This window comes from Schistocerca gregaria, chromosome X (assembly GCF_023897955.1).
Source record: "Schistocerca gregaria isolate iqSchGreg1 chromosome X, iqSchGreg1.2, whole genome shotgun sequence".
Taxonomy (NCBI): domain Eukaryota; kingdom Metazoa; phylum Arthropoda; class Insecta; order Orthoptera; family Acrididae; genus Schistocerca; species Schistocerca gregaria.
The window spans coordinates 798,904,401-798,930,097 of NC_064931.1; the positions used below are offsets into that span (position 1 = coordinate 798,904,401).

Sequence of the window (25,697 nt, forward strand, 5' to 3'; positions counted from 1 at the left end):
CTGGTTGTTAAATTCCACAGTCCTACGAAAATATGCAGAATTTTAGCAATTAAAAACAAAAACTTCCACTGCATCATTTGAATATTTTAGTTCATTCATATTAATACACAGAAATATTAAGCCCAGCTTTTAAAATTTGTGTACTCTGGCAACTTTTACGGAAAAACAGTAATTTTCTGTTTTAGTGAAGTTAGAAAAAGTACAACATATCTATCACAAATTTTAAAAAGCATACATAATGTAAAAAATGAGATACTTTATTTTGACAAAAAGTGTGAGATTCTTAACTGTCTAAAATTCCCATACATGCAATATAAATTGAAGGCATCAATAACTTTTAGATTTATACATTGAGAAACTTACCAACACTATCAAATGCATACCCTCGTCTTTTTTCCAAATACAAATAACGAGCACAATTACGCATGAGTGGAGCTTCCATCATCTCAACTAATGCATGATTGTTCATCCATCCACCTGTTTTGCAAATGTTTCTCAGTTCTTCCCATATGTTCTCACATTTCAAATGTGATCGTAGCTCCTCAATTTCAGAAGGTGTGAAAATAGTTGAGGGCCCACTACCTATGTTTGAAAAATTGTAGCCATTATTACACTAAACCACACAAGCAATTAATGTATTACATAGTAAACACAGCTATTTAAGTTAAACTCTTCACCATATGGGTAATTAAATGAAAAAAATTCCTCAGCTTGCAGTTAAATGCTCATCCTTTATTATAACATGATTGATGTTAAGGCTTCTACCCTCATCATCAGACATATCTGTTTATATACTCCCATGTCATCACAAATGGTTGCACCAGAAGGTATGTTTTATAATGGGTAACTTATTATACCTACTGTTTAGATTTTGTTTCTGGTGCAAAAACAAGCGACAACATAAAAGTATGACACCCTTCCTCATTTCCAATTTTTGTTAAGCTATGGTGTAAACAAATTAACATCACCATGAGGTTGCTCTCTACATGTTAGACAACATCACTGTATAGCTGTGGCTTGTCAGTTACTATACACATTGGTAATTTATGTGCAGTCTTGATATTGACATAAGGGCTATTAATTTCACATATATGACAGTACAATTTATTATATCTTAAGTGGAGTGTAGAAGAAAGCAGCTCATCTGGTGACAGAGGGTAATATTTTTAATTACGAGCTACATTGTATCTGCTATTCAATCAGCAACCCAAAATTTTATGTTTTGTTTGTGATTATTTCATGACTAAGAACAACATGAGAATCCTAGTTACCATAACAGGTGCTTTCATGAAACTTCCTGGCAGATTAAAACTGTGTGCCGGACTGAGACTCGAACTTGCGACCTTTGCCTTTTGCGGGCAAGTGGTAGAGCACTTGCCCACGAAAGGCAAAGGTCCCAAGTTCGAGTCTCGGTCCGGCATACAGTTTTAATCTGCCATGAAGTTTCATATCAGCGCACACTCCGCTGCAGAGTGAAAATCTCATTCAAGTGCTTTCATGTTGCTAAAACCACACTCCAGCAGATGTCAGTATTGTACAAACTTCATACTAAATGTCATGAGCAACCCTTTGTTGGAACTGCAATTCCAACAATGTAATAAAAACAATTGTATTATCACATACAGACTTTACACTATGCATGGATTCATTGTGACATCTTTAACATCTCTCACATGACGAAGGGGATATTTGCAAAATGGCAAAAATCAATGTTTTCATTCTGCTACTGTGCTGTCACTGCATTCATTGTTAAAGAGGAAAAATTTGCTGCTGACATTCAGCTCAGACTTCTGCATGCACACAGAAATGTGTGCATGGGTCCTGCAACATTATAATATGGATGGAACATTTCAAATCTGGAAACATGATCATCCACAATGGGCCCCGTAGCTGTTTCTCAAAGTTCCTCCATGGTACACACCAAGAAAAGAGTTGAAGAGTTCATTAGAGAAACCTTATGTGTCACTGTGAACGAAATCAGATCAAGACTTCCAATAGGATATAATACAGACCATGAAATTATTCAAAGATTGGTTACTGAAAAGTTTGTGTCTGTTTACTGACCAAAGGCCACGAACTATAGAGAAGAATCATCACTCAATGCCACTTCCAGAGATTTTGAAATGAAAGAGGTAACCTTTTCATGAGCATTATCAGAGGCAATGAAAGCTGGTTCCACCATTATGAGCCTGAAACAAAAAACCAGAATATGGAATGGCACTATTTGTAATTGCTGTCAAAAGATAAAACAAGGGCAGTGCGATGTGGTCAGAAAGTTATGGGTAGTGTCATCTGGAATGCACAGGGTTGCATTCTGGTTGATTTTCTTCAACTTGGATAGATCACAAATGCTGTCATTTACATACATACACATTTGAAGCTATGTCTTGTACTGCACAGTAAATGTCCCAGAATGAAGGTCCTCCTACAGCCTATTATACATGGTCTCACTGTGGAGAAAATTAGAACATTTGGTTGGAAAAGTCTTTTGCACCCTCCCTACAGTCCATGTAGCCACTACTGTCATATTGGCACTGTGAAAGAAAAACTGCAAGGCCAAAACTACATGAAAGTACTGCATCAGTGTCTTTGAGAAGCTAGGATGAGCTTCTACCAGGGGGGAATTATCAGGCTTGCAAAAAAAAAAAAAAAAAAAAAAAAAAATATATGGAGCTATATCAGAAAATGGCAACAAATCTGCAGACTAAGATGATGTATATGATTTATCTAAAAACTAAAAAAATAATATTCATAAGAATCAGTTGCTCATAACTTTTATTATATATCCCTCATAACAGCTCCATTCCTGTCACTGTTTCTTCCTGCTAAATGTGTATAATGGCTCATTACAATAACTTTTGCGAAACTGTAACACACAAAAGAATGGCCCTGAATAAATTCAAATTTAGATGATTTGCCGACCAGAACAGTGTACTGGCAATAGCTGATTAAGACTGTAAAAGTCTGGCAGGTTATAAAAGAGAGGCAAGCCCCTAACACCCTGGGTTGAGAGGGCAATGGGGAAACAAAGATGATAGGGGAGGAGTCAGAAAAGTAGTATGTCTCCCATCATCCTCATAACAGATAGGTCCTGATTTCTTTCACAAGAAAGAAATTGACAGTTTGGACAGCTACACACCTGTACCTGGAATTTCACCTACTGAATGCAAGAACTGGCCAGCCATTCAGTCTCTCTATTATTTTAGTTTTGCAAAATAAAGTTCATTGCCAGTATTTGGGAAATCTTATGCTTCAGCATATGATAGAGGTAAACAGATAAATAGAAATTCTTTTCCACTTTTATTTATATACACTGACGTATGAGGCATGTTTAGAAAGGAAGTGTGCTGTGACCATAATGAGTTGTTTTTTTTTTCTCTCCTTTTTTTTTTTCTGGCAACAATGAGTGGTTGGGGGGGGGGGGGGGGGATTCCCTGATCTCACTGAGCATCACAGGAACACTGTAGTACATAAACTCATGTTGTTCGTGTCTAACTGCATGAAAGACGAAGGTAAGAAATCTTGCCCCCATTTCTTACTCACCAAAAAAAATAACAACCTACCAATTTTTTTGTGAATCAATACAGTTTAAAGCAAAGGTGTTACAAACACAATGAGCATGTTTAAGTGGTATAGAACTGTGTTCAAGAGGGATCCCAACACAGCTAACAGAGCAGCATGAGAAAAATAGGATCAATAGTTCCTGCCAAGTTTCTTGAGCAACTTAATTTCGAAGATATGGATTTACTGTGTTCTACTAAGACTAGAGATGAAACAAAGGTGGCTCATTACATGTCTGAGACAAAAAGACAGCTGTTACTGTGGCTACACACAAAAAAATTTAAAACCTCAATTTCTGGCAAGAAATTATGGTCTTAGTGTTTTAGAACCAAAAAGGCATCATTTTGGATGAATTTCTGACTCAGAGGGAGACCATCAGTTCACAATGATATTGTGTGACCCTACAAAAACTTAAAAGGAGCATTCAAAACAAAAGGAGGGGAATGCTGATGAGAGGAGTCTGCCTGTTCCACAACAAAGCCCGTCCTCACACAGCCTTAGCCACCAAGGTGCACTTGGACACATTTTGGTTGGGATGTTTCGAACCAGCCCCCATATTCCTCTGACTTGGTGAAGACACACACATTTGGAATTATATTTTCAACCCAAGAGCAGGTGCAGAAAGAGGTTATGGAGTGGAGGAAGGAGCTGGTGGGAGAGTTCTTTGATGAGGGCACAAAGAAGCTTATGCCACACCCCACCACATACACTGGACGGGATGGCAATTATGGGGAAAAGTTGTCAGCAAGTGTATCAAGAATATCCTGCCTTTTTTTAAGGTACACCTTATATAAATATCTAGTTAACTTACTTTCTGAACATGTCTTGTCCATAAGATAATTCTTAGGCTATAGTAGGCACACATCATGAAATTATCAAACAGGAAATAGTTTACAACACATACTTAAACTAATCGAGCTACTACAATGGAAGTGTTCAGAGATCAAATTTTATGTAAAACTCACATTGTACAATTAACAGTGCATTCAGCAATTTTTTCTACTACAGAACATACTCTATACTACACTGACATTTATTTAACAAATTCTAAGTTTGTGCATGCAAATGACAAGTGACAAAAGATGTTGCGTGAAACATTATGAAAACTGTAACCGGAACTAGATGAAACTATTCATACAGGCCATTATGATTATGGGCTCATACCAGGAGCTTATTTCCGTTATTTTTTTTTTTAAAGTCATGTTTGTCAGAGCTATTTGCAGTAAGGGGGAAATGCATATCTTACACCAGGACACACTTTACACAGTCTCTCCTACACAGCATCAAATCAACATCTTCACATCGCTCATGCATATACCAAATAATACTTTATGCAAAAATTATTGATTTAAAAGCAATATTTTGATAGGTGCAACAGAGACCTGAAAGAAACACAATGAATACTGTAGTGCGGCTTACATTAACTGGATCCTTTTCCTACAATCATGGTACATAGTCAAATGCTGCAGCAGTGCACTGGCTGCTCTTTAGTTTAGAATGTAATGACTGTAACATGCCATTAGTCTTATTATAGATAACTGTAATTAAATACAGTTAAAATACCTTTTTCTTCAGACTTAAGCTTTTCCAAGAACCATAGACGAAATGTTGGAATTGGAGAAAGTGTTGAAAATTTTGTCACCTGTGGAAATTCTGCTTGGACTTCTTGTACAACTCTCTTGATCAAATAATTTCCTAATTCAATACCCTAGAGAAGAAAAAATAACACAAGAAAATTATTTATTGAAAGAAACCTCTCTCAGTATTTAGTAAGATTTTTTTCAAAAGACAACTTTAAGAATCTTCCATATTTTATGCACTGGACCACACAAGAAAAGCTGCTAGTGAGGTTGTACTTATCATCTAGCTAGCAAAATTTTATTTAAGGCTGTTGTACATAATTGCTTGAATTACAAGATCACAATATTATGTTATTCATTAAAATATGTGACTTCAGGTGGTAGAAGCCACAAAGCATCTGCCTGCACCTGATGATGTTTGTGTACGAGGGGACCACAAGCCAACTGGAGTCCCAGACAGGGAAAGTTGAGAGACGTGCCCCGCCAGTCAATATGGGTGCACGCTTCTTCCAGATAGTCAAGGTAAATGCTGCACCACTGAAATCAACCTAAGGCTTGTTGTTGCTCTGTATGTCACGGATAACACTACACTGGAAAGAATTTGATAAATTGATAACTCAATAGGTTAATGACTTTTGCAAATTATGGCAAACTAATTAGCACTAAAGATTATAATGGAATGCTCTTCAAGAGGAACATTCTCAGCTAGTTTATTTTTCTTCAAGCATGGGAAAAAGAGGATGTTTCCCTTCAACAATGATTGCTAACCTAGTGATTGGCAATCCAAGCTGGCCAATCAGATGTATAGATGGGCACCTATAGCAAATTTTGCAGAATTATAGAGGATGGATTCTTCTATTGTGCATCACTTCGCTACTGTGCCTGATGTAAGACGTTACAACTATAGTTCATAATTTACTCAGTACTTTTTAACACCTGTTCTAGTTAAACCAGTTGACATGCCCAGTCTGATTATAATCTCATTGAATTTTTGTGAACCTGAGTGCACCATGCAACAAGTTCTTGATGCTAACACACCACATTCACCACCTGGTAATGCAGTAATGCACTCCAGTAAAAGTCTGGCAGTCACCAATTGTTCACGATAGATGGCCAGACAGAGTAGGGAAAATTTTATTGGAAATTGAAATTTTACTTTCTCAATTGTTTGTTTTTGATGCAGTGACTCTGTGTTCCATTGTAGAGTTGTGATTGGGCTTGGGCTAGTACAATACTCAATGCCACTAGATATCACAGCCTACCCAGGCTCAGTTCACAAAAATAGTATTCTCTCAATGGATTCTGCTGATGGGCTGATGCACTACGAAAGAGTCACTGACTACGGCATGCTTGTGAAGTACACTCTGCCAGTCGATCAGATGAATGTGAATGGGGGGACTGGTGAGGTTGCACAGAGGATTCTGGGATGCTCTCTCAGTAACCAACTCTTGACTCAACCAGATGTGTCCTCCTGCTCCTCTGTGGGTGCTTTGCCCCTCAGTCTGGTAGTAGGTAGCCTCCCATGTGCCGCAGTCTCGAATCTGTACCACATAGAGTTACCGTATTTACTCAAATCTAAGCCGCACTTTTTTTACGGTTTTTGTAATCTAAAAAACCGCCTGCGGCTTAGAATTGAGTGCAAAGTAAGCGGAAGTTCTGAAAAATGTTGGTAGGTGCCGCCACAAATAACTTCTTCCGTTGAATATATGTAATGCTACACAGGCATGGTTTGCAGACAGAAAGATAAATACTGGTGCCAAAACCTTTGAGTCAGTAAATAAATTAAAAAAAAAAAGGTGGAAGATGAGCTTTTTTCTCCGCACCGAGTTTCGACCACTGCATTTTCATATATTGTCCAACGAAGTAAATACAAATTCTGTATTGTTCATCTTCAAATGTAGCAGCATTTCAAGGTACTATGAAAATCCAATTGCCAAGACTGTTTGAGATGTTTGTCAATATGGCCAACTCTACGTTCTGAACTTTTTCCTACCTGTGAGGAGAGATGGTTGCTAATATGAACTTTTATGAATTGTGAATCACATGCAGTATTCTCTTCACCATAAGAATAATAGAAATATAAACATTTTGCCATGTATTCTTTCACATTTGCTGTTCTCATTTAAATCCTGTCTTCCTAATAAACTACGAAACTAGTGTGAGACAACAGCAAACTCGGAAGAATATACATATCATATCATGTTTATATTCATATTATTCTTATGCCTAATAGTTATATAGTCAGAAATGAAGCACGGCAATTGACTATATTATTAAATCTGAGATGACTCTAATTTCGGTGAAGAATGTAATGTACTAAAAGAGGCGTCTATAAAGATTTTCAGACGGAGAAAATTTTTCGCTAATCTCTTGTTCAGAACATCTATCATATGCAGTCTATTATTTGGTTCTTGTTGATCATTATCAAAGAAAGCAGCAGTGTAAGTAACAACCAATAGCAGTCTCTTGTTATTGTTTCACTAATGAGACAATTCCCCTCTTTTTTTTATCGTAAGCGGTTGTAGCACCCACAAAAGCAAGCCATGCCGCGAGAGGCAACAGGTCGTAAAGACACATTATCAGAATGCGACAAACAATGCATGACACAGTACAGTAATGCATTTTCAGCTTTGAGTGACGTAAAAACCTATAACAAAGAGAATGGCACTTATCAGATCAAAGAAAAATAAGCAATCATTTCCAACCAGACGCAGCACGTGAAAAAGGAAGGGTACCCATATAAATACGGACGGAGCGTCTGATGCATAGCAATGGCTACCTGGTAAAGCTTAACTGCTAAGCTTACGACTCGAACCAAACTACTGTAGCTGTATCGTCATTCATTCAACCTAAGTTGTGTCTCTTATTACAATGGACCAACTTTGTTTCGATTTGGAGGTGCGGCCTAAAATTTTTCTCTTCCTTGAATTTCGAGTCTCAAATTTCAGGTGCGGCTTAGATTCGGGAAAATTTTTATTCCTTGATTTCGAGTCTCATTTTTGAGGTGTGGCTTAGATTCGAGTGCGGCTTAGATTCGAGTAAATACGGTAGTTATATAGAAATAAACTCCAATTAATTTGTTTGGAAAGTGTCTCATTCCAATTTATGAATTTTCTCCCTCTCCCAGACACACACATCCCCCCTTGTAATCAGGCCCTTGGTAAATCCTGTACATAACATTCTATTTGTCGTAAAAGAATAACTAAACTCTTAAATGTGGCCCTGATATTTTGAGTAACATAATGGGAAATTATTGTAGGGTGTGGCAGAAAAAATTAATTGTTTAAAAATATGATTTGTAAAAGGTAGTTGCAATCTAGCCATGGCCCAAAACAGAATATTCCATGGAAATATAATAATTGCAATACACTCTATTAATTGTAATATACTCTATCCAGTGCACCACATTCCTTTACTTTTATTAACAGCAAATGCCACAGCCAAATGAGAAACTATTTCATAGATGATACCAGTAATGAACATAAATTAGCTATTCAACATGAGGCTCAGTAAACCATATCACAACATAAATGGCATCCAGGATAGGGCCTTACCAAATCACACACTACATAAGTGGTGTCCAACATGTGGCCTTATTTAAATACAACAGTATAACCTCTGCCTGGAAATGCCAGTATCTGCAACAGCTACACAGTGTGTCTGTGCATTACAAATAGCCTTTACTATGACCACTGATGCATGATACACCACAATCAGGCAGGCAATGTCTTTAAGATACTGGGATACAACAACAATGACAGTTAACGTGCCTAATTTCATCTCAGAAAGCTTGTAATATAAACTTATAAATTAAGGCAACTTTAAATCGAATGTAAGTATTATGTTAGCTACCACACTAAAAGCACTTGTTGGGAAAGTAAACACTGAACCCCGATACACAAAAAGAGTGTGTGTGTGTGTGTGTGTGTGTGTGTGTGTGTGTGTGTGTGTTTTAGCACTTCACATGCCACAGAAACTTTCTGTGCTGTTTCTGTATCTTTTTATCACACACTGATCAGCTGCACATCAGAGGCTACCTATCCTGATTCTAGTTTGTTGTTTCCATCAGGTAATTCACCTATAGTAGCAATTATGTCTAAAGCAACTATTTTTGGTTTGGCTTTTTTCATTTACTACTACACACAGTTTTATGCATCAGCTGTATGTCAAGGCCAGCTGTGTTGTCACTGGCTAATCAGAACTAACAGTTTAGTTGCAAGTCGATGAGTATGCAGACCACAACATAACCTAAAATCAAGTGGCCTTACTTCAAAATCCTAGCAGTATTCCTAAGTGAGCAGTCAAAAAGTTTTAACACTTAGAATTATGACATACCTGTAATCCTTTTTGAGTTGATGTTATAGAGTAAAATATAGCTGCTTTTATAGATGAAGGATCTTCACATTCTGTATGCCCAATTCCAGTTGCTGAAGCTGAGGCATCAACTAATTCAATAAGTTTATTATTAGCCATCTGAACTGCAGTTTCACTATTACTTATTGCTACTTTGTAGTATTATTAAATAACAGACTCTAAACATAAGTCACGGTGGAGAAAGAGGACAGATTGAAAATGGATGAAAAATGTAAAGGTTTTATTGCTTCAATTCATTTTATCATAACTGATACAACGCTGAACAGTTTAATATATACAAACAATAGGAACTAACAATTTATTTACACACACACACACACACACACACACACACACACACACACACACACACACACACACACACACCACAGTATTCACAGCTTCATAAGACATACTCTTGTTGATGTTTTACAGTGTAACCCACAGTTCTGATCCACTGAAAAAGATAGGGGGCAGGGTGGGCAGAGTGGGGATCTTAGGTGCTTCAGATGTGCATTATTTGTCAGCTGTCAGTAAGTTCTGAAAACATTACTGAAATGAATTTCATTGAAGATGGTGTTTGGCACAGGAAAGTATTGATAATTGCTGGTACTGATGAGAGTAACAGAATTACTGAGAATACTAAATAGATAAATTATACTGAACAATATGAAGACAAAAACCATATGAACTTCAGAAGCTTTCATGTTATTATTAATTTTTTTATTTATTTTAAAAAGTACCAGAACAATTGTGAAATACTCACTTGACATGCGTGCAGCAGCAGACACAATACCGCGCATACTACTTGCTATGTTGTCACTCAGTGCTGTGTGCAGGACAACTATTGGCTCAAATGGCATGCTTGTGTGGGTGTACACGAAACATCTCCTATAGGGACCAACTCTTCTTTTCAGATCAGTCCAGCTCCTAACTGGATGTACTGCTTCATATTCAGAGATCTTAAAACAAAATAGCATAAGTAAAATTGGTGACAGCATTTCTGTTAAGAGAAAGTGAAATACATACAAAAAATCATATTTTGTGCAATTCTACAATTAGTATCTACAGAAGTATCCCACTTCCAAAGCTACATTAGTTTCATAGAAAATAACCCCCCTCCCCATCACACACACACACGCATACACAAAGCAAACTTCAGTGACCATTTTTAACCAACTTCTGCGAGAAATGAAGATTAATAGTGACAAACCACGCAATTTGGAGACTAATACTTCTCTTGAGGCTAACTGAATCTAATTTTGGAAGAATATCTACTCACTGTTCAAAACTATTTACGTTGCGCACTTCATGTAATAAATCAAGGAAAGGAAAATAAAATAAAATGTTTTACACATATTAAAGAATATGGAAAGAGGAAAATAATGAAGAACTCTAACATAAATAACAAATGAGAACTGCATTTCACAAACCTGTAGCAAAGTAGTGAAACACTATCACTTGTTTTGATTAGTATGACTTTAATTTTGTGGACCTTTCACTCAGAGAATCTAAACAGTGTGTTAGAATAGTTGTGTAGTGCAGCAGTCATTACCTGACAAAATTTTTATAATTAACCATGAGGGAAAGCAAATTGAAGACAGTGAGTCAATTAAATAAATCACGTCACTGAAGAGACAGAAATTAATCATTACAAGGATGATGATCTTCAAAGTTCACCAACAAACTAAACACATATTTGGGTTTGGTGGAAATAACAGAAAGGCACTATCAATCCACATAAAACATGAACTGAGAACATTTAGTTCAAATTCAACAAATGTGTGACAACTGGGGTACAAACATGTCATAAATCACACTCTAGATAAATACATATCAAGTAAAGTAGTAAAAGATAGTAAAGACACGACCTGACTCATTATATCACTCTGAGAATGTTCGAACAAAAGAGGATGTAGAAAAACTGATAGAGGAAACTCAATGGCAGCTCATGAATCTGCAAGAGCAATGGAGGAAGCCTACAATAATTCTCACAACCAAATGCTACAAAATGGCTACCAGTTAGCCCCAGGAAATTTTCAATATATGTTATGTCAATTCCATCTCTTTTGCATCATTCGGATGTTGAAGCTGATGACTACAGACAAATGGCCAAAATATTAAATTTCACATTAAAAATGCATTCACTCATGAGAATACTAAACAGTGCCAATGTTTTGGTGTCGTCCAAAGAAAGCGGTTGAAAGTACCAACTGGTACCACAAAACAGCACCACAATCTACAGACAGTCACTGTCAGATGCAGCAATGAATGAGAGATGTCAGCATATACACACCCTCACAAAGTGCCCATACTCCACTGCTGTTGGTAGCTTGTTTATGTCACGAGAGCAGTGCTGTCCACCTCACTCTGTAATCATTGCCTACAACAAAGGACGCATTGTTAAGTCGTCATCATCAGATTCATTTTGATGCAGTTAAGCCTTTGTCTTAGCTGTGGATGCATCTTCTTACAGGATTTGAGCTGTGCTCTTCTATAGGATTGGTTCTTCTGATAGGCCCACTGCTTTTGCCTCAAGAACTCTCAACAAAAAGCAGTGTGCAATTATAGTCAACTAGAAAAAGACATGCTTGCCAGTATCTATGACGTTAGCATCTGGCTTCAACATAACAAAACTATTGGTCAGAACTGTGTTTTGAAGTTTACAGTCAATTATACATTGAGAGGTGACTATCACTGTGAACTGGATGAAGCAATAACAGTTAAAGCGTACAGCAACAGTACCAAATGCATGGTGACATTCCTGAGGACAGGGATTGTTTTCAAGTAAAGTAATTTAAACTGTTCAGATTTTAATAAAGCCAACAGCCTTGCCGCAGATGTAACACTGGTTCCTGTCAGACCACAAATTAAGTGCTGTCAGGCTTGTCTAGCACTTGGATGAGTCACTGTTGGGTCTGCCGAGTGCTGTGGGGATCATATGGTCATGAGCAGCACTGTAGCATGTTGTTCGAAAAGGACATATTGAGTTATTTTACTTAGAATAAGTTTTTATCATAGCCTAAACAATAAGGAATGTAAAACACGAAAGCAGTCTTCGGCATAATATTTATTTCAAAACTAGACTCTGCAACTCAAAGTATCCTAATATTTTTCTGTGTGGTACTATAACGAAGATTTTTTTTATTCATACTCTTTAATATTGTTATGTAGCATTTCCAATCAGGTTTACTTCCACACAGAACTACAAAATGCTAGTAAGATGAAGTACAAATTTCTTGCAATAATAATAATAATAATAATAATAATAATAATAATAATAACAAGAAGAAGAAGAAAAAGAAGAAAAACAGTTGTTTGAGTATTTCAATATGCATAAAAAAAATTAACAAAGTCATTTGTGAAACCAAGAAACTATAACTGGCAGTTCATATTCTACTCCAGAAGTAAATATAAAACCTTTTAGTGAGTTACAATGATACAACACAGTGTGCTGCCAATCTACAATTTACTGAAGAATGGTGTTAAGTAACTTTTAGATGGAAACAACTCAAACTAAAAAATAATATCAAGCCTAGAGGAGGTACCAGACAAGTGTTGAAACATGTCTTGTGACTGAGAAACATGGGTTTCACAAAAGGCAGATACATTAAATTTTGCTAAAGCTGTCAAAATATTTAAAACGAAACATTTTATTCAATTGTACTGATCTAATTTGCCTTCTTATCCATCTTCAAGTGAATATTTACATATGTTCGTACGTATAGAGCATTAAGGGATCTTACATTATGCCATACAAGAAACAGGACCTCAGAGGTTACGCCAAGAGAATTGGAACTTCGTAAGACATGCTAAAATACATAATTTGACTTAAAGTGCACACTCGTATGTCAAGATTCACATTGAAGTAGTCCCCTACATGGTATTAAGCTTTTTAATGTTGTTTTCAAGATGCCAGTTTTTTGGAGTACCAGTACTGTATTATCTCATGTTTGGTTCTTTATTACAGCATAATGTCATATGTGCCAAAAGATGAAATCATGCACTTGAAATTCAGTGAACACAAATGACAGCCAATAGTGTGAAACACTTCATTTCAAGTACTGGCTGCTTCTGTGAGAAAAATTAATAAAAGTCAATTTTTTTCACAAAACTGACAAAAATAACTTCACTGTTTTGAGAGGTGATTAACTCTCAACTGCCAATAATGTGAAAATAAAATAAGACCAGAAAACTGAAACTAATAATATATTTTAGTCCTCTGTAATTATTACAGAAATACATTGTGCTTTCATTTGACGTTGAGAGCTGTAAACAAAGAGAAAACTGCAAAACCATGATACATAAACACGGGTCACATGGAGACTGCCCCCCCCCCCCCCATTACAACTTAGACCACTATGCGCATGCACGAATCTGACAGCTTGGGCACACCAGAAAAATTAGCACCAGACTGCTTGCTACTACTGTTCATGCAGCCAATAGCCACACTTCAAGTAGCCTGAAGTGAGAGAAGGTGCTGTTCAGCTTTGTGCATTCACATATGCCCATTGGCAAGTGCTCACATGAACCTAATTTGAACAGTTGTGAAGTTACACTAACTGAAAGCAGTTTGTTGTTATGAGGTATTGCATAGTCTTCATCCTAAAGCCTTTGACACATTTTGCTGTTGGCACACGTTTACATGTGTACTGCATTTTTTGTTGTTGTTGTAAATGGTGCATTTTCTTTGCAACTTAAGTTTTATTTTGGTGTTTTTCTCTTATTTATGTTTCAATGTTGCAGTATTATTCTGCAGTGGCAGACTAAAAGTAAAATTCTTTGTTAGAGTATCAGTTCTTACAAGTGCCAGTCAAAATTACAAAAATTTAACTGAAAACTAAAAGGATGAAAAATTCCCAGAATTTTAAAAAATTCACAGGCGTTCTCAGTCTTCTCCCACATGAAAAAATTCCGTGTTTTTCCCGGATTGCTCAGCTCTCCTGGGGCATATACAATCTGTAGATACATGCCGTAAATTTCCTTTTGTAGTCCCCATGACACCCACCAATACAGTATCGGCTTTGTCTTGTATTTTTTGTCTCAAAGGTTTCCATGAGGTCCTTGTCTTTGACAATGTACCACAATCCACGTAATTGCTGTACCCTGTTGCACCTTCTGCAGCCGCTGTGGAAACAGTTCTTTCCAAGGAGTTAGTAACAGTTTCAGCCCACAGGATAGAGTTTTCATTAAATTTTTCAGCAGGAAACAGTGTTGGGAGCATGGGATCATCACACAAGTTTTGAGTCATTCATTTTATGTTGTTCAAGGTTTCCCTGTGCTCCTTCAGGATCACCAGAACCAGTCGCAGCACTCTAATATCAGTGATCCTGCTGCAGAATTTTCGACCACAGACCCAGCACGCTGCTGGGGGCAGCAACAGTAGTCATCTCTGTGTTGTCTAGAGCAGTGCTGGTGGAGATTGACATCGCAACACCATTGCGACCACCACCATCATTGGCACTGCCAACATCAGCACTGGTCCTGCAGCCTGAGCCAATGTGCACAGAGGTGCCATGCCATCAGACTACAGTCACGATACCCCTAGTGTTTCACCTGTTGTCTGCTCACCACAGCATCTGTGCCCCTGGATGTGAGGATGCACTCTGTGGCTGATTATTCTGCTGGTGTTCCTGGGCACTCGCAAGGTAGATAACAATGTGTGGACAGGGAACAGCCAATAGCTGTTGCTACAGATCCTCCCTCCTCATCTACATCCTCATTCAGGCCACTCACCAGTCATCATCACATGGCCCAACACTACACAAGGATGGTATGGAGTTTCTTCTTGGGAGGGGGGGGGGGGGGGGGTGATGGGTTTTGTCCAAAAAGTGAGGTCCCACACTACAGTTGATACCTCAAAATGGCATCACAAGCTGACGATAGTCACTACCAGACACAGCAATGAACGAGAGATGTTAGCACGGACATGCTCCATAGTTTCCATACGCCACTGTTACTGGGAGCTTGCTTACATCAGAGCGCAGTGCCACTCACCCCATTCTGTAATAATTGCCTATGATGATGGCATGGTCTTAGCTCATATCTGGCTGTGTTCCAACAGAACTAGTAGTCAGAACTGTGTATCAAAGTTTATAGTCAATTGTACATCGAGAGGTGACTAGAATTCTCTATTGTATCAAGTGATAATAGTTATAGTGTTCAGCGACAGTCACAACTACATAGTGATATTCCTGTGGACATGAATTGTTTCCAAGTTATGTGTTTTAAATTGTTCAAATTTTATTAAAGTGATATAATATTTTGAGTGCCTTGTAGTAACCCCTCAACCTCATCAAGAAGTAAATCTAGGCTTGCTACACAATACTACAGATGTTAGACTGCCACACACACTGCCAAATAAAGAATAGTCAAAGGTAAATAAAATGAATCAAAATGAGCAAGACACAATGTCCTGCAGGAGCTCCTATTACATTTTACAATCAATATGCAACTACAATTATAGAAACAAACTTGGTTACAGTATTATGAAAAGCAAAGAGGGAGTAGATGAAGGTGAGGTAGGTAACATGATATGGTGAGCAGAATCTGACAAAGCATCGATGACCTTCATTGAAAGGTGACCCCTGGAGTAGATGACATTTCTAGAGCATTAATGAGATACGTAGACCACTATAACATTACAAAACTACATCAAGATATATGTGACATGTACGAGACAACTGCAATAACATAATATTTCAAGAAAAATGTAATAATTCAAATTCCAAAGAAAGGAGGTGATGTTAATTGCCAAACCATCATTTATATAAGTTATGTTCGCAAAGTACTTACACACTTTATTTGCAGAAGAATGGAATGACTGTCAGAATGACTGATAGAACCCAACCTCCAAGAAGATCGGTTTGGTTTCCTTAGAAAAATAGAAACTTGAGGTAATAGCGACCATATGACTAATATTAGATGACAGATTGGAAAAAAAGTTTATAGTGTTTGTAGATTCAGAGATATGTTTTGACAATATCAACTGTAATATACCCTTTGAAACCCTAAAGGTAGCAGGTTATCTACAACTTGCTGGAATACATTCTTTGAAATCCTAAAGGTAACATGGACCAAATACATGAAGAAAAAGGTTATCTACAACTTGCTGAGAAAAGAAACAGCAATTATAAGAGTTGAAACACATGAAACGAATCAGTAGTTCAGAAAGGAGTGAGACATTGTTGTTGTCTATATCCAGGGAAGCATACACAGATGGACAGTCCAAGCATTAAGGAGATGCTTGCTATAAGCAGGAAATCCAGATCTGAGTGACACCCTGGTACAAATTTTCATGTCACTACTCTACATTTACATCTACATAGATACTGCACAAGCCACAATATGGTGCATGGTGGAGGGTACCCTGTACTATTGATTTCCTTTCCTGTTCCACTTTCAAACAGAGTGAGGGAAAAATGATTGTTTATATGCCTCCACATGAGCCCTAATTTCTCGTATCCTAGCTTCATGGTCCTTACACACAATGTATGTTGGTGGCAGCAGAATAGTTCGGCAGTCAGCTTCAAATGCTGGTTCTGTCTCAACAGTGTTTCTTGAAAAGAACATCGCCTTTCCCTCAGGGATTCCCATTTGAGTTCCTGAAGTGTTTCTGTAACACTTACATGTAGTCAAACATACCAGTAACAAATCTAGCAGCCTGTCTCTGAATTGCTTCAGTGTCTTCCTTCAATCCAACCTGGTACAGGTCCCAAACACTCGAGTAATACTCAAGTATAAGTCACACCAGCAATACTATATGTGGCCACCCTTACAGGTGAAACACTCTTTCCTAAAATTCTCCCAGTAAACAAGGTTGACCATTTGCCTTCCCTACCACAGTTCCACATGCTCGTTCCATCTCATATTGCTTTGCAGTGTTATATCCAGATATTTAAACGAACTGCCTGTGTCACACAGGACACTAGAAATACTGTACCCAAACATTACAGGTTTGGTCTTCCTACTTATCTGCATTAACTTACATTTTTCCACATTTATGGCTAGCTGCCATTCATCACACTAATGGAGATTTCGTCTAAGTCATTTTGTATCTTCCTACAGTCACTCAACTTCAACACCTTATTGTATAACATGGCATCATCCACAAACAACCACAGATTGCTGCTCATCCTGTCTACCAAATCATTTATGTATATAGTGAACAGCAGCAGTCCTATCACACTTTCCTGGGACATACCTGATGATACCCTCGTCTCTGCCGAACGCTCACCATCAAGCACTGGGTTCTATTATTTAAGAAGTCTTCAAGCTACTCACATATCTGCGAACTTATTCCTTATTCTTGTATCTTTGCTAACCGGCTGCAATGGGACACCGTGTCGAATGTTTTCCAGAAATTAACAAATATGGCATCTACCTGTTGCCTTTCATCCATAGTTCACAGTCTATCATGTGAGAAAAGGGCAAGCTGGTTTTAGCACGTGCGATCCTTTCTAAAACCGTGATGATTAATGTACATATGCTTCTCAGTCTCAAGAAAGTGTATTATATTTGAACTGACAATATATTCAAGGATTCTACATAAAACAGAAATTAGGGATATTGGTCTGTAACTTTGTGGGTCCGTTCTTTTACTCTTCTTATATACTGGAATCACACATACTTCTTTCCCAGTTACTTGGGACTCTGTGGTGGGTGATATATTCATGATAAATGCAAGCTAGGTAAGGGGCCAATGCCGTATAGTACTCATAGTAAAATCAAACTAGGATTCCATCAGGAACTGGTGCTTTATTTGCTTTCAAATCTCTTAGTTGTTTCTCTATTCCAGGGATGCTTATTATTAGGTTGTTCATACGAGAGTCTATCAAATGGTCAAATGATGGCATGTTTGTATGGTTCTCATGTGTTAATGATTTTTTGAATGTGAAATTTAAAACTTCAGTGTTTGTTTTGCTATCTTCAACTGCCACACCAGACTGCCAGTGATTTTATGTAAGGCCAGAATTTTCTCAGGTTCTCTGCCAGATCTTTTGCTAAGGTGTGACATTGGTAGTTGCTGTATGCTTCAGGCATGTATCTTTTCACAAATGTATGAATCTCTACTATACTTCGTTTGTCATCATTTGAACCAAGAGTGCAACAGCCTCTGCTTCCTGAACACCATCAGATTTTCATTATTAAACCATGGTGGGACTTTTCCATCCTTTATCCACTTCCCAGGCACATAACTCTCCAGACCATGATTTAAAATCTGCTTAAACTTTGCCCATCTCTACAGCCATCTTACTGGAACTAAGTGATGCCAATTCACTGTCTAAGTGAGATGCTAATAACTACTTACCTGCTCTATCTAGCAGAAACATTCTCCTCACATTTTTGACTGTTTTATTAAGTTTCATAATCATAGCTGCTACAATGACAGCATGATCGCTAATCCCCATTTCTATACCAGTTTCAATTACGCGATAAGTCACACAAATCTGAAGGCTGTAAATTCAACTAAATACTTAGGTATTACAATTACAAATAACCTAAATTGGAATGATCACATAGAGAATGTTATGGGTAGAGGAAACCAAAGACTGTGATTCATTGGCAGAACACTTAGAAGGTGCAACAGGTCTACTAAAAGAGACTGCTTACACCATGCTTGTCTGCCCTATCCCGGAGTATTGCTTTGCGGTGTAGGATCCGCATCAAGTCGGATTGACGGATGACACTGAAAAGTTCAAAGAAGGGCAGCTTGTTTTGTATTATCACAAAATAGGAGAGATAGTGCCTCAGATAAGATATGAGAACTGGAGTAGGAATCATTAAAACAAAGGCGTTTTTTGTTATCATGGGATCTTCTCATGAAATTTCAGTCACCTGTTTTCCATCCCACTGCGAAAACATTCTGTTGACACCCACCCACAAAGGGAGAAATGAACATCATGCTAAAATAAGATAAATCAGGGCTCGCACAGAAAAATTTGAGTACTTGTATTTTCCGTACGCCATTCAAGAGTGCAACGGTAAAGAGACAGCTTGAAGGTGGTTCATTGAACCCTCTGCCAGGCACTTTCTTGTGAATAGCAGAGTAATCATATAGATGTATGTAGATGAAGGTGTAGACTTTGTTGAAAAGATCTGGCCTATTTGTAGTTACAAGGTCTAAGATATTTCCATTGTGTGTGGGCTACTGAGTTAGCTGCTCAAGACAGTTTTTGGAAAAGTTTTCAAAAGTATTTCACAGGACTGTCTGTCTGTACTCCCAGTAATGACTCCACAGACATCCCAATCTATACTCGGTGTGTTAAAGTCGCCTCGAACTAGTATTGCATGATCTGGGAATTGGAAATTTGTGGTGAGGTCTTATGGGACCACACTGCTGAGGTCATCGGTCCCTAAGCCTACACACTACTTAATCTAACTTTAACTTACGCTATGGACAACACACACACCCATGCCCGAGGGAGGACTCGAACCTCCGACGTAGGGAGCCGCACGGAGCACTACAAGACGCCTCAGACTGCGCGGCTAACCCGCACGGCATGATCTGCGTATTTACTGACTAGACTTCCTTTGAACGATTCTACAACTGTTACAGCAGAATCAGGTGACCAGTAAAAACATCCAACAATTAACTTGGTTTTACTTACACCTGTTATACTTGACCAGATGACTTCACTGTCATGGATCTTTGGTATGATATCACAAGTGCTGGACTGCTGTTGAAACTGCTCATCAGTATTTTATAAAGTTGTAATCTTCAGTTACTTATTTTAAAGCTTATTTGTGTAAATATTTGCTGTAAAAGTAACTTATTAGTGGATTTTCATTAATCTCAGTCTTTCTTCCTGTGTTATTGGCACGAGTGGTCTGTTATTCGTGAGTGTGCTTACATCATTCGTCCAAGCCTCATGCTTCAGTAGTGTGTTTACATTTTTCGGCGTGCAGTTTGCAGCTGTAGCGGTTATAAAGCTAAGTACTGACAGAGTTATTTGTGCACTGTTATACAGTTACTAAATTTAATAGTTTTTAGCGGTGTTTCATACTGTTGGTGATGAAACAATGATTTAATAAACTTTTGGAATCACTCACCGCAGTGTTTTTTTTAGAGTTTTCTGTGAGTTGAAGTCAATTAGTAAACTTTGTGACTTAGTTTTCAGCTGACATTTCTTATTGTTTCTAGTGAAATATTTCAGTAAAATTTTTAATTCAGTGTTTTAATTCCATTGAATGTTCCAGTGGTCACTTTAATTTCTGGTTTTAGCTAATAATTTGGTTTTAGCTGTATCTTAGGTTTGTGAGTAGTGGATTACGGTGTGGGATTTGTACAATGTTTTTCATTGGGGGGAATGCAGTGGGGAAGTCAGTGGGCATTCTAATGAGATCCTCTCCTGGGAATGCAGAATATGTAGTAGAAATAAGTTGACAGAGGAGCAGAAGCGTAAGATCCGTGTCCTTCAGGTGCAGTTACAATGCACAAAGATGGAACTAGATAGGTTGAGGAGTGTGAGGGGCATTGGGGAATGGGAACTGGCAGTTGGCAAGAAGGCAGCTAGGAGGAGGAGGTATTCAGACAGTTATACTTTGCATATATGCAATAGATTTGGCCAACTGTCAGAGTTGAGAACAGAGGAGCTTCTTGTAGCTGTACATGTAGGGAACATACAGCAGTCATCAGCAGCTAGGAGGCCTAGGTCAGTTGCAAAGTCTAACAGAAAGAAGAAGGTTCTGCTGTTAGGTAGTTCACACAGTAGAGGTGTCGGCCAGCAGTTGCAGGAAATATTGGGGAGTGAGTACCAGGTCACCAGCACTGTGAAGCAGGGTTGGTTCAGGTGACTGACAGCTTAGGGGAGTTATATAGGAATTTTACAAAGGAGGATCAGGTAGTGACAGTGGGTGGAGCAGGGAACAGTCTTGATAGGGATGGGGAATATGATGTAGGTGGTAACCTGGCAAAGATAGCTACTCAAACTGGTGGCACTAATGTGCATTTCATGCAACTGTTTCACCGTCATGATCGGCCTCATCTTAATGCGGCTGTTAGACGTGTTAACATGGGGCTGGAGAGGGCGCCAATGGCAGAGGGCATGGGTCACATTTCAGTAGTGCCAGTTGGGTCTACCAGTAAATCGGGTTTCACTAGGCATGGCCTGCACCTCAATAGGTATGCGAAGGGGAGGCTGTCAAAGCTTACAGGCTACAGTGTAGTGGTGGGATCACGCATGGAAAAATTCCTGTAGTAGTTGGTGTTAGAGCTGTATCTTTTTTAGATTGAAGTCAGCTGATAGATATACTTGCTTAAAGGAAGTCCCTCTAAGGGCTCACCTTCAGAGGATGTCATGTTTCCAAGTAGAGAAGAAATTAGCATATTTCCTCAAAATATAAGAGGTATTAGAGATAAAGTTAGTGAACTGTTTATAGATGTTGGCTCTCAAATTATTGGTATATCAGAGCACCACTTAAATAATTTGACAATTCAGAGGCTATCTTTCCCAGGATACAGATTAGCTGGCTGTTTTTCAACGAGTTCCTTGCTTGGTGGGGGAGTGGCTATGTACATAAAAAACAGTATTCCATTTGAGTCCATAGATGTATCATGACACTGCACTGAATAGATATTTGAATGTTGTGCAGGGGCAGTTGAATTTAGTGAAACTAAACTTCTAATTGTCATTGTTTATAGGTCCCGTAACTCTGATTTCAGAGAATTTCTGCTCAAGCTACAGAGGGTTCTTGATTGACTTTGTAGGAAGTAGCAGAAATTAGTTACATGTGGTGACTTCAATATAAATTTTGTATATGTTGGTGCGAAAAAAAAATGGGTGTTGGTAGATCTCCTGAATTCATATGATCTGATAATTGTGTATTTTTCCAACTAGGGTGAAGGGGAACAGTAGCACAGTCAAAGACAATATTTTAATTCATTCTTCATTACTAGAGGGGCATTCTGTTAGTAAAAGGGTGGATGGCCTTTCAGACCATGATGCACAAATTTTAACACTAAAAGGCTTTTGTACACAAGCATATGTCACATTTAATTACAAACTATGTACGAAAGTTAATCCAGTAGCAATAGAGAGATTTTTAAACCTTGTCAAGGAATAAGAGTAAGAGGATGTTTACAGTGCCGATAACATAGATGATAAATATAATGCTTTCTTTAAAACATTTCTCATGCTCTTTGAGAGTTGCTTTCCATTAGAACGTTCTAAACAGGGTACTAGCAGTAATAGGCAGCCCAGGTGGCTGACTAGTGGGATAAGGATATCACGTAGAACAAAGCGGGAATTATATCAAAATGTTAGAAGTAGTCACAATCATGCTACAGTAGCCCATTACAAACAGTATTGTAAGGTGCTCAGAAATATATTAGGAAGACAAAAGAGAATGTGGTAGGCAAATAGAATAGCTAATTCACAGGATAAAATTAAAACTATATGGTCAGTTGTGAAGGAAGTGTCTGGTCAGCAGCAGAAGGTTGATGATATTAAGTCAGTTTGTAGTAAAAATATTTCTGTTACTGATAAATCAGATATATGTACAGTATTTAACAATCATTTTGCGAGCATTACTGGTGTATTAAATGCAAATTTAGTTTCTACAGGGAATAATATAACTTTCTTGGCAAATGCCTTTCCGAGACTCATGTCTGAAATACTCCTCTGTGATACAGACAAGGGGGAGATTGAGTCAACAGTTAAATCACTGAAGACTAAGGGCTCTCATGGATGTGATGGAGTGCCTACCAGAATATTAAAGTACTGTGCTGCACATGTTAGCCCTCTATTTAGCCATATTTGTAATTTTTCCTTTAAGAATGGGGTCTCAGTGGGGTATGGTCAAGTGGGGGGGGGGGGGGGGGGGGGGGCAGGTCGTTTTGGGACGACTCCTGTTCCTTATTTGTACAAATGACTTGTTCTCTAGTATGACTGGTAACTCAAAATATTTCTGTTTCCTGATACCACTACCTTGGTAGTAAAGGACGTTATGTGCAACATTGTCTCCGTTTCAAATAGTGCAGCTTATGACCTAAGTTCGTGGCTTGTAGAAAATAAACTAATGCTAAATCACAGTAAGACTCAGTTTTCACAGTTTCTAACCCACAATTCAACAAAACATGATGTTTTAATTTCACAGAATGGGCATATGATTAGTGAATCTGAACAGTTCAAATTTCTAGGGATGCAGATGGATAGTAAACTAAAAGGATATTTTTAGATCAGAAACAGGCAGTTCAGGCAATAAGTGGTGTAAATTCATGAACCTCTTGTCGACCCCTGTCCACGAGTCTGGGTGTTTTGACATTGGCCTCTAAATATATATTTTCTTTACTGTCATTTCTTGTTAACAATCTCAGCTTATTTCCAAGAATAAGTAGCTTTCACTCAGTTAATACTTAGCAGAAATCAAACTTGCATTTGAATTGGACTTGCTTAACTCTTGTGCAGAAAGGTGTGCAGTATAATATTGCATCCATTTTCAATAAGGTACCGCTCAAATTCAAACATCTTTGCAGTAATCCACAGATGTTTAATTTGAAACTGAAGAGTTTCCTCATGGGACAGTCCTTCTATTCTGTCGAGGAGTTCCTTAAAAAATTAAGCTGATTCTTGTTTTATTGTTCATTGCGTTACTTAAACTTATGGATAGACTTTTTTGGGTTCATAAACATTTTATTTTTACCTGTTATTACTTTTATGTTGCAATTTCATGTACTGACACATTCCATGACCTTTGAGATTTGCTCCTCAATTTGATCCTATGGAACTTGATGTGTAAATAAAAGTAAAAAAAAAAACTCAACTTCAGCCTCAATAAGGATAATATTTTTGTCAGCTGCAATAAACATTCCCCCTACAATGGGTAGTACATCTATACCTAATACAACTGATGTAAAGGAATTCACATTCAGTGAAATAATTTAAAATCATTTCATACAATTGTGGATCATAAAAAGTGTCTGTTCTTTCAGACATGTATGTGAGTACCCCTATCCCATGTCCTTCAATCTGTATGTTAAGTAAAACAGGAGAGAGAAGGAGAAATTTGGAAAAGGCATGAAAGCAGGGTAAGTAATAAAAACTGTGAGGTTTGCCAATAATATGTCAGGGATAGGAAAGGGTGAACTGAACACAATGAATAGTGCCTTGAAAAGAGGTTATAAAATGAATACCAACCAAAGTGAAGTAAGAGAAAGGGAATGCAGTTCAACTAAATCAGTCAATGTGGATGAGAAATGAGACCTAAAAGTAGTAGATGAGCTTTGCTTTAAGAGCAACAAAATAACTGACAATATCTGAACTTGAGATGACAGAAAATGCTGACCACCAATAACAGCAGTGTGCTGCTGAAGAAGAGAAGTTTATTAAAACTGTATATAAATTTAAGTGTTAGAAAGTCTTCCATGAAAGTAAGTATCTGAAGTGTAGCCATACATGGAAGTAAAACATGGTAAATACACCGCTCAGACAAGAAGTGACTAGAAACACTTGAAACGTGGTGCTACAAAAGAATGCTGAAAATTTGATGGGCAGGTTGGATAACTAATGAAGAGTTACTAAATGGAACTGGGGAGAAAATAAATTTAGGGCACAACTTGACTAAAACAAGGGAGAAGTTGATGGGCACATCCTGAGATATCAAAGCGTCCTAAATTTGATAATGGAGAAAATGGTGAAGGGAAAACTTGTAGAGGATGACTGATAGTTAGCTACAGTAAGCAAGTTCAGGTAGAAGTGGGTTGAAGTAATTAGGGAGAGATGAAGTGGCATGCACAGCTTAGACTAGCATCAAGAACTGCATCATATCAGTCTTTGAATACCATGACAAAAACATGCAACAGAATTAATAAGAATTCCTTGTGCTATGAATAGTCATGTATGACTGGACAAGAATGCAGTTAACACCTGTTTATTAAAAAAGTCAACAACAGGTTCACAAAATTCACCACCACCACCAGGAAATGTTTCAAGCCAGTGATCTGGTCTGTTTTGCACATTATGCTCTGTTTTCCTCTTTTTTCTCACCATAATTCTCCCATCACTCTGCTCTAGTCCTCTCTGTTGAGCTACAGCTACAGTTAGAGCTAGAGCTAAAGCTACAGTCATATCTACATCTCCATCCACATCTATGATGCACAAGCAACCTTATGGTGTGTGGCAGTGGTTAATTTGTGTACCACTAACTATCTCTTGTTATTCCTCTTGGTCCTTTGGCTCAGAGCCTAAACTGATGCATCTCCCT

General features: G+C 37.9%; 1 protein-coding gene across 1 annotated transcript in view; it reads right to left on the reverse strand.

Moving 5' to 3' along the window:
* LOC126299387 (malonyl-CoA decarboxylase, mitochondrial-like) overlaps positions 1-25,697 on the reverse strand; it is a 97,550-nt gene that overhangs the window by 44,682 nt on the left and 27,171 nt on the right. Inside the window, exons 6-9 of the mRNA XM_049991255.1 lie at positions 10,261-10,456; positions 9,477-9,586; positions 5,125-5,269; positions 364-582 (exon numbers count right to left, since the gene is read on the reverse strand). Of these exons, the coding sequence (XP_049847212.1) occupies positions 364-582; positions 5,125-5,269; positions 9,477-9,586; positions 10,261-10,456 (670 nt within the window). The remainder of the gene's footprint in view (positions 1-363; positions 583-5,124; positions 5,270-9,476; positions 9,587-10,260; positions 10,457-25,697) is intronic.